The 10,901-nt window shown below is 40.7% G+C and overlaps 1 protein-coding gene and 1 non-coding gene across 2 annotated transcripts in view; one reads left to right on the top strand and one right to left on the bottom strand.

Annotated features, from left to right (window-relative positions):
• Nucleotides 1-10,901, bottom strand: part of DGLUCY (D-glutamate cyclase) — a 77,417-nt gene that overhangs the window by 16,483 nt on the left and 50,033 nt on the right. Inside the window, 1 exon segment of the mRNA XM_027870109.1 lies at nt 8,492-8,640. Coding sequence (XP_027725910.1) covers nt 8,492-8,640 — 149 coding nt within the window.
• On the top strand, nt 7,061-7,164 carry LOC114049043. Its single transcript, XR_003569830.1, has one exon. It is a non-coding gene; the product is annotated as a U6 spliceosomal RNA (small nuclear RNA).

The following is a 10,901-nucleotide window of genomic DNA, read 5'->3' as shown; positions in this document are numbered from 1 at the left end:
GTGTGTGTGTGTGTGTGTGTGTGTGTGTGTGTGTGTGTGTGTGTGTGTGTACATATACACATACACACACACACTCGGCTGTGTATAGCAATTTATCTTACACAATAGGGAAGTAGAAAAGGAAGAAGATAAGAGAAGGGGGGTGGCAGTGATAAAAGAGAGGACAAATTAGGGGAGTCAGTGGTTAGAAGCAAAATAGACTTTTGAGGAGGAACAGGATAAGAAGAGAGGGAGAAGAAAAAACAGAAGAAAATGGGACAGAGGGAAGTATACAGTTAGTAATCATAACCGTGAAGGTGAATGAGTTGAATTCACCCATAAAACAGAAGCAGATAGCAGAATGGATTAGAAACCAGAATACAACAATATATTGTTTATAAGAGACACACTTCAAACAGAAACACACACACACACACACACACACACACACAGAGTTTAAATAAAGGGTTGGAGTAGAATCTAATAAGCTTCAGCTAAAGTTAAAAAGGCAGGGGTAGTAATCGTGATCTTAGACAAAGCAAAAATAGACCTAATTAAAAGACAACCAGAGAAACTACATTTTGCTAAAAGGTACTATAGACAGTGAAGTAACATCAAAATAAATTTTCTCCGATAAAGACCTCATTTCTCAAATATACACTGAGTATAGAACTGAGTCAAATTTATAAAAATAAGAGCCATTCCCCAATTGATAAACAATCAAAGAATATAAACAGGCAGTTTTCAGAAGAAGGAATCAATGCTATCTATAGTCTTATGAAAAAAAAGTTTTAAATCACTACTGATTAGAGAAAGGCAAATTAAAACAACTCTGAGGTACCACCTCACACCTATCAGAGACAACAAATGCTAGACGTGATGAGGGAAAAATAAGTACACACTGCGAGGGACTGTCTGATGTTGGCTACTGCCAAGTGCAAGTTGTGGCAAGATGGGGTAGGAACAAGATATTAGGAAGTAACCGGAGCTCACGCTCCCGAGGCAGGGGCTGTGCTAGGCGGAGTTGTGGTGAACTGGATACGGAGAAGTAACCGGAGCTCATGCTCCTGAGGCAGTGGGCAGTGCTATGTGGAGCTGTGATAAGCTGGGGAAGGAACAGAATACAAGGAAGTAGCCGGAGCACGTGCTCCTGAGGCAGGGGGATGTGCCACATGGGAGTGGGACGGCAGAGGACGAGTTCCCTTTGCTTAGTCCCCTCCCTAAGTGCAACGTCAACCCCAGACACCTCCTTCCTGTGTCCTTCCTGACTTCCTGGGTCATGTACTTTCCCTTTGTGTAGCACTGACCCCAGACGCCTCCTCCCAGTATCTGGGCCTGACTTCCTAGGTCACGTACTCTCTCTTTGTCTATGCACTAATCCCAGACGCCTCCTTCCTGTATCCAGTCCTAGCCTCCTGCGTCACTTCCTCTCCCTTGGTGCGCTAAACCCAGACATCCCCTTCTGGTATCTGACCCTACAATCATTGACTAGTAGGCGGGCTGAGGAGGAGGGGCTAAGTAGGTACTTAAGGAACGGTCACAGTCGGGAGCTCGCTCTCTCTTTGCTCCTGCTCTGTTGCTCTGGCCTTCCTGCTTGGCCTTGCTGTGATGGCCTCTGAATAAAGCTCGGGTGTTGGCACCTCCTGGTCGGCTCATCTCTGTGTGTTTATCCTGGTAGGCTCTGAAGACTGGTAAGTATGACTCTGGCAGCCTGCTCCTTATAGGAGGAGAGTGCACGGCGCGGCCGGCACAACACACTAATGAATTGCTGATACAGTTGTGAACTGGTCCAACCACCCTGGAGAACAATTTGGAACTAGGATCAAAGGACTGTGTAACTGTGCATACCCTTTGGCCCAGCAATACCACTACTAGGTCTGTATCCCAAAGACATCAAAGAAAAAGGAAACAGACCTTTATGTACAAAAATATTTACAGCAACTCTTTTTGTAATGGCAAAGGATTAGAAACTGAGGGGATGCTCATCATTTGGAGAACTGTCAAACAAGTTGTGGCATATGAATGTGATGGGAGTACTATTGTGTTATGAGAAATGATGAGGGGGGGTGGTTTTAGAAATATATGGCAAGACTTATATGAACTGATACAAAGTGAAGTGAGAAGAACCGGGAGATCATTGTGCACATTGTACACAACATTGTGTACAACAGCAATGTTGTAATGATGATCAACTGTTGAAAGACTTGACTACTATGATCAATACAATGATCCAGGAAAATTACAAAGGATTCATGATGAAAAATGCTATCCACTTCCAGAGACAGAACTGAAGAACTCTGAGTGCAAATTGGAGTATAATTTTCTTGCTTTATTTTTCTGGATTTTAAAAAAACATGGCTAATATGGAAATATATTTTGCATGATTTCACATGTACAATTGTTATTATATTGTTTGCCTTCTCAGTAGGTAGAGACAGGGATGGAAGGAAGGGAAAGAACTTGGAACTCAATGAAAAAAAAAAGAATGTTAAAAATAAATAAACAATAAATTAGGGGAAAAAAAAAGAAACTGCCACTCCAACTCTTCTGGCAGTGGAAAGATGGAGGGGTATTGGCATTAGTTCATCATAATTTGGTGTGAATGATTTTAATCAGTCCATCTTTTCTCTGAAACCAAGTTGAGAGGACCCTGAGGAGATGGGGATTCTGATGAGGTAGAAGAAGGAAGAATCATTTTGTAGCATGGAGGGAAGGACTGGGTAGGATGCTATAATAACAGTAATAATAATGAATCACATTTGTTGAGTTGTTATTTATACCATTGTTTTCAAAGAAGATCAATGACATCACAGGGTGATGTTTTGAATTGCTCATGATTTGGATTTAAATGAGGCAGAGTTGCACAGAGTCATCAGCCTCCCACTGTCTCTTCCAGAGTCATTGAAGTCTAGTGGCAAGACAAAAGTCAAGACAGCTGGCAATGGCCCAGGATATAGTGGATGACTTTGGCATCTTTGATGTTTGACCAAGCTCTAAGCACTCCACAGCACCTGTGCCAGCCACCTTCATGGCCACTGGAACAAACTGTTTTCATCCACCATTCCACTGGGAGAAGTCTTCATGTGCTTGGGGTTAGACATCTCCCTAACTCACCAAGAGGTTTGAGGCCTTTTAGTTACCCTCAACATGGTTTAGCCTGTCTGTCAAGAAGGTTTTACCAGGGTGGGGCCTCTGTGCATGCTATAGCTTCTTGGAGCCACAGGTGAGAACTGGGTGAAAGTGAACACCAAAGGTGGATGAGCAGCCCTGAAAATGGTCCAGCAAGCCCTCACCTCAGAAGTGCTAGTCATCCCTGAATGCCCTACACATCTCCCTCATAGTAGTACTAAATGTTTGTGTGGGTCTCTGTGGCATGAAAGCGAACTTTACTAGAATGTCAGAATGTTACTTGTCTAGCAGACCAAGTTCTTTTCCTTCTGGAGTGTCAGAGAGGATGTCCAAGTTATAGTCAGGTGCTACGAATTGGTTAGGGAGGGGACTTGCATCATTACTGTGGAACATGGAAGTAATGAGGTGTTAGGTATTACTCAACTGGCAACCCCAAGTCTGGTTCACTTACACAGGGGAGACCAAACTACAAGGCAGTATCAGACTTCTGGACCCCAGGGAAAAGTAAGACTCACACCAGCAAGGGAAGAAAATTATACTGATCCGTTTATGGGAATTTGTGAGTCCTTTAAGTGTCTTCATTGCTTGTAGGCTCCTGATGAGCCCTTTGTAATGGCTACATTTTTGGTAAGTTGGAATTAAGTCTGTCCCGTACTCACCTAACATTTGCTTTATTACTTTGAGTGCTTATATAGGGATTTCAGGACTCTGTAACTCAAATCTATTGAGACCAGATGGGAATTATATTTAGAGACTTCCCAGAGCAAACTCTGGGTTGGGAAATAATGAGCCATAGAGAGTAATATTGGGGGGGGGGGGGTGTCATTCACTGTGAATAGGCCCAGATTTTGAGGCACTGGGCCACTGGTTACACCTTTACTAAATGCTGCACAGCTAATATTTAGGGACTGGGAGCCTGAGGTAAAGGGAGCATCAGGTAGTGAAAGACATATGGAAAGGGCTCCTTGATTAGAGTCATGGAACATTAGAAGGAAAAATTGAAGATATTGTTCTAATCATACAATCCTACTCCCCTCATTTTTATAGATGAGGAAATAAGGTTCAAACAGGGAGGAGTGAGTTGCTCAGTCATACAGTAATTCAATAACAGAGCCACCACTAAAGTCTAGCTTTCCTGTCTTCCAAACTAGTGCTCTTAATGCTACTTAACTAGATGAGTTTTTGTGCATATCACCAGCAACCTCAGAAAGCTTAACTCCTCAAGAGGAGATACTAAGAATTTCCCCACAGTATCTACCTCCACTGCAGAGGTTATTAACTTTTTCTTGGTCATGGATCCTCTGGGAGTCTAGTTAAACCTAAGGACCTTTTCTCAGAACAATATTTTGATAATTTAAAAAAATGTTAAATTTCAGTTAGAGCTTAGTCAAAATAAATATTATTTTTCTCATCCAAATTTACAGACCCTTTGAAAGCCCTTTTGGGGTCTGTGGACCCCAAGCTAAGAACCCCTGACTAGTGCATTGGGGATCACAGAAATAATAATAATAACTCATGTTTTCATAATATTTTATAAAGTACTTTCCTCACTATAACCCTGAAAACTAAATAACTCCATTTTAACAAAAGCCGATATTTCCGTAATACTTTAAAGTTCATAAAGTGCTTCTCATACATTATATCATCTGCCAAGCACTATTATTTTCTCCATTTTACACATAAGGAAACTAAGGTCACAAAACTAATAAAAGTCAAAGGAAGGACTTGAACCCAGGTCTTCTGGACTCCCAAGTCTAGGGCTCTTTTTGCTATTCTCAATGCTTTTTGTTCTGTGAAACCCTTTTAATGACAACAACAAAATGGGCTAATTTAATGTTAATTTAATTAAATAATTAAATTAAAGATAATTCAAGGTGTTACTTGTAATTTCTGCATTCATCTACATTCATTACTAAGGCATGATTAAGGAATTGTTAGCCTTGGATCATTGTCATGGACCCCCAAGGGGTTTGTGAACCTCTCAAATATACTATACTATGCTGCCTCTTTCTTCTTATAGATGTGGAAACTCAGCCTCAGAGAAGTTATATGACTTGTCCAAGGTCACATGTCTAATAATCAAAGAATTCTGACCCAGGTCTCCTAAATGCAATCTTAGGGCTCCCTACTATGCCACTTGTTCAGTTGTTTCAGTCATGTCTGACTTTTTGTGACCCTATCTGGGGTTTTCTCAGCAAAGATATTGAAGTGGTTTGCCATTTCCTTCTTCAACTCAATTTAGAGATGAGGAAACTGAGGCCAATAGGGTTAAGTATCTTGCCCAGCATCACAAAGCTAGTATCTAAGACTAGATTTGAACTAGGGAAGATGAGTCTTTCTAACTCCAGACCCAGCACTGCACCACCTAGCTGCCCCCTACGATGCCACACTTGATTACTTAACCAGGCTGCTGGGTGCCAATCACCTTATCCAACCCTCCCCTCCTGGGAAATATAAATGACCTCCAGCTCAGGAGGCCAGGTGCTGGAGAGGAAGAGGCAAGAGTGAGAAGAGAATGCTGCCCTCTATTTCTGGAGCAGCCTTTCTGGGAACTTCATAAGCAATTTGCAGTCATTGTCTAATCATCTCCGAGGCACCTAATTGTCTCATTGAAACCTCAGAGGCAGCTGAGAGAACTAATGAGTCTGGGAAATACTTTGGAGTCTTCAGATGGAGTTGTAAATGAATATAAGAAGATGAGCCTAATTTTCTCATTGCCCTAAGAGACTGCATCTCTTTGGGAGCTGTATTAACCCTTTCAAAAGTATCCTGTCTTCCAGAGCACCCGAGTTACTATTGTTATTCAGTCGTGTCCGATTTTTCATCACCTTGTGGACCATACTGTTCATGGGGTTTTCTTGGCAAAGATACTGGAGTGGCTTGCCATTTCCTTCTCCAGTGGATTAAGGCAAACAGAGGTTAAGTGACTTGCCCAGGGTCACACAGCTAGTAAATGTCTGAGGCAATGGATAGAATGTTATAGTCACAGTCAGGAAGAACTGATTTCAAATTCTGCCTCAGATACAAACTGGTTGTTTGTAAGCAACTAATTTAACTATTTTGCTAATTTTATTATTAGTAATAATATTACTAATATTAACTAAATTTAACTAATTTGCCCTAAGCAAATAATTTAACATCTGTCAGCCTCAGTTTCCTCATCTACAAAATGGATATGATAACACCACCTAATTCCCAGGGGTTTGTAAAGATCAAATGAGTTAAAACATGTAAAAGGCTTTGCATAGCTCTATATAAATGCTAGCTATTATTATTATTATAACTACTTAACTATTTTCTCTTGTTACAAAGGAGAAATCCACCAAATGGGTATATCAGGAAATGACAGTGGCATAAAACCCAAAAGGCATCAGTAAAGTTTTTAAATTTAAAAAAAATATGCTCTAGCCTAATTACCCCATCTTGCCTTTTGGATGACTGGAAGTTTTATTCTTTGGTGATCGGTATTCCATGTTTCATAACCATGTAATATCATTAGAGGAATATTGGTGTTTGAAAGATGGGGTTTTATTGCATGATTTTGTATATACTTTGTACTTGCTTATCTATCTACATGTCCTATTCTCCCAGTGGGATATCAACATCTTGCGATCAGGGATTATTTTTGTTTGTTTATATCCCTTTGAACAAAATAGCTCACTAAATGTTTGCTGAATTAAGGTGAGGAGAGAAGCTTGCAGCCATGCAAAGCATCATATCATTTTCCAAATACAATCCAGTCTTCTCCTCTCTCTCCTATTTAATTCTGCTCATTGTCCATCTGCAGAATCTGGCTGGAGTAGTGATGGAGCAGCAGTATTAGATGTCAGTCAATCCTGTATCATAGCCTGAACAAGAGGTATTCTTCTTCTCTTTGGTTTTCCTTTGTGGATAGTTAAATTAAACTCTTTTGAATGCTTGTGGATATCATTTAGAAGGACGGCTCTGTTGTATACTCACTTTGGAAGCACATCTACTAACATTGGAATACAGGAAGATTAGCATGGCCCCATGCAAGGATAACACACACACATTCATGAGGTGTTCCTTATTTTTTAAACAAACTGTGGTACATAAATATAACTATATTATTGTGCTGTATTAAGTGACAAACAATATACAGAATACAGAAAAGCATGGAAAGATTTACATGGACTGATGCTGGGTGAAGTAAACAGAGCCAAGAAAACAATATGCACAATGACTACTACAATGTAAATGGAAAGAAGAGCCACAAAAAAATTCCCAAGTGAATGTTGCAGAATCTCAAAGAACAAGTATGGCCTGAAAGAAGAGGCAGGAGAAGACACTCCCATTTACCCCTCTCCAGAGGCGGGAGGTCTATGGATGTTGTACATTGCACATATTTTCAATGTACTGATCAGTTTTATAGATTTCCCCCCCCCTCTCCCCGGGGTAACGTCTGATAGTTATTTGATTCCTGATATCAGTTCTAATCTGGGCTCTGACACTAAATAGCTGCGTAATCTCAGGAAATTACTCTTCATTTCAGAGTCTATCTCCTCATGTGCACACTGATGAATGACACCTGCCCCACCTACCTCACATGGTTACGTAAGGATAAAATGAGATAATATATAACAGGAATTCTTAACCTGGGATCTATGAACTTGATTTTAAAAGATATATATTTTGATAACTATTTAAATATAGTTGATTTCCTTGGTAATCCTCTGTATTTTGATTGATGTATTTAAAAAACATTTTTCTGAGAGGGGTCCATGGCAGAAAAAAGATTAAGAACCCCTGATATACAAGCTGGCCCTTTGTAAATAAATCTATAGAAAAGTAAATTATTATGAGTAGTCCTAATTTTGGTCCAGCAGTGGATAGAGTCCAGGCCTAGAGTCAGGAAGATCTGAATCCAAATCTGGCCTGAGACACTTACTAGCTATATGATCCTGGGCAAGTCACTTAATCCCTATTTGCCTCTTGACAAAGAAGGGATAGAGAGTTTCATAGGAGAGAAAATGAACAATTTTGATTACATAAAATTGAAAGTTTTTGCATTAACAGAATCACTGTAGTTAAATGGGAAACAACTGACTAGGGAAAATCTTTACAGGAAAGGTTTCTGATAAAAGTCTGATATCCAAGCTATCTACAGAATTGATACACATACGTAAGTATAACAGCCATTCCCCAGATAAATGAGGGGGCAATTTTTTTTTGGACTAGTCAATTGGGTTAAGTGACTTGCCTAGAGTCACACAACTGGTCTAGAGTCCAGAGCAGGACTAGAGTCAGGAAGATCTGAATCCAAATCCAGCCTGAGACACTTACTAACTATATTATCCTGGGCAAGTCACTTAACCCCTATTTGCCTCTATCCTCTTAGTCCAAGTTTTCCATGCTCTCTTACCAGTTGATGAGATTCTAGGGATCTTCTGTGCAGCAAGAAAGAGATCATCAATTGGGTCAACTAGATGCTTAATATTAACTTTTCGAGCATTGTAGTAATTGCCATCAGCTGCCCTTCCTGAGCGCTCTATAGCCACCAAGTGATCAAATCTGCAGAAAGGAAAGAAAAGAAGCAGGTTAGGGGTGATATCCTTAAGGGAACAAGCTGCTGGTATAAATATATAGGGAGAGAGATTGGTTCTATGATTTCATTAGTAATAGGGAACTAGTGAATAAGGAAACTCTTTCTGCCAATGCAGGTCAGCACCTTCGGTGTAACTTATAACCTTAGAGAAGTGTGTAGGGCATTGAGAGGTTAAATGATTTGTCTAAGGTCATACAACCAGTATATGTCAGAGACTGGACATGAGCCCAGGTCTTCCTGGTTCCAATACACTAAACCTGCTGTCTATCTATTATACCAAACGGACATATGCATGTGTATGTGCATATATACATATGTATACAAATGTAAATATGCATATGTTTGTGTGTATGTATACATGAAGCAGTTTTTAAAAAGTAAAAATCTTTAGAAGCTCCCATTTTAGGATTGTGGAATAATTAATAATCATAGTAATAACAAGAATAATAATAGTCAACATTTATATAGTGTTTACTATATGCCAGGCACTGTGCCAAGCATTTTACAATTATTTTCTCATTTGAACCTCACAACAACCTGGGGATGTAGGTGCTATTATTATCCCCATTTTACAGATGAAGAAATTAAGGCTCATTGATGGGCAGTGACTTGTCTGAGGTCATGCAGAGAGTGGGAGGGTGATCCCACCTAATCAAAAGAAGTATGTTAGAAACTCAAAACCAGTCCACAGAAATTCTGCTTTAGTCCTGACTCTGATAGCAATTTCTCCTTCATTACGGCTTCACTTCAGGGGGCTTAGGGTGTCCTTGCTTCCTGGATGACCCCTGTTGAGGTCATTTCTCTAGGCTTGTCTCCATGCTCCTTGTGTCAATCATTGGTAGCCTGGTTCCTACATTCTAGCTTGGTCCCTTCCTCAGATCTGGTACCTCATTCTCCCTGCCCCCAGAGTTCTGCCAGACATTTTCCCCTCATTTGGATAGAGTGCTGGGCCTGGAGTCAGGGAGACCTGAGTTCAAATCCGACCTCGGACACTTACTAGCTGTGTTACCCTGGTCAAGTCACTTAACCTCTGTTTGCCTTCACCCACTGGAGAAGGAAATGGCAAACCACTCCAGTACCTCCATCAAGAAAATCCCACACGGGATCACAAAGAGTGGGATGTGACTGAACAACAACATTAATGATACATGATAGTGGAATCAACCCCATCTAGTTTTACATTCTTCTGGTTTTCAGCAACCCATTTGGGGTCCGCTGTTTGTGCTTTGGCCTAGCTGGGGCCCCAATACTCTCTGTGAAGTTAGAAATCTAAGCAGTGCTTTTTATCCTACTGCCATCTCTACATCTTCCCCCTTCCCCTATTCAATCCTCCATTAAAGAGCACTTTTATTCATTGAAAATCCCCTTTGGCAGGACACAAGCAAACAAAACCTAAAGTGGTTTTTACTTTTGTCATTGCTGTCCAGTCATTTTTTCAGTCACATCTTGTCTCTTCGTGACCCTATTTGGGTTTTCTTGGCAGGAGATACTGGAGTGATTTACCATTTCCTTCTCCTTCATTTTACAAATGAAGAAACTGAGGCAAAACAGGGTTAAGTGACGTGCCCAGGGTCACACAGCTAATAAATATCTGAGGCCAGATTTGAACTCAGGAAGATGAATCTTCCTGACTCTAGGCCTGGTGCTCTATTCACTAAGCTACCTACTTTTACTTTTTTAGGTTCAAGCTAACCACCGTTTCCTAAACAGGACACTGGGGCTTATGTTAGGTAACAAAGATGTTTATGACTTGTTGCAAAATACTGGATCCCCTCACTCTCCTTTGCCAATTCTTAATCTGGAGGATTAAAGGGATGATGGCTGTGGTAGAGACAGGAAGGAAGATGTGTTGGGGGGAGGGGTGGAATCCATGTATTTATATACATAACATGTGGCTGGAGAGTAAAGGGGTGGATGAATAGATGGCTGTAAGGCAGAAGGGACAGAGAATGAATGGTATGGTGGTAAGAATGCTGGATTTGGAGTCAGAGCACCCAAGTTCAAATTATGCAAATGTGTGACCTTGGCAAATCGCTTAATTTCTTTGGGTTTCGGTTTCCTCAAATGTATAATGGAAGAGTTGGTTCAGACCACTTCTAAGGCCCCCATATCTCTAGATTCATGATCCTATAATCTTGTCTTGAGTTACCTTCTCAGCTCTGCCACTTACTAGCTATGACGTTGGGCAAATCTCCTAACCTGTCAGCCTCGGCGATCATATCTGCAA

The sequence above is a fragment of the Vombatus ursinus genome, unplaced genomic scaffold (genome assembly GCF_900497805.2).
Source record: "Vombatus ursinus unplaced genomic scaffold, bare-nosed wombat genome assembly UNPS02014794.1, whole genome shotgun sequence".
Lineage (NCBI taxonomy): Eukaryota > Metazoa > Chordata > Mammalia > Diprotodontia > Vombatidae > Vombatus > Vombatus ursinus.
This window is presented reverse-complemented; position numbering and strand designations above follow the sequence as displayed.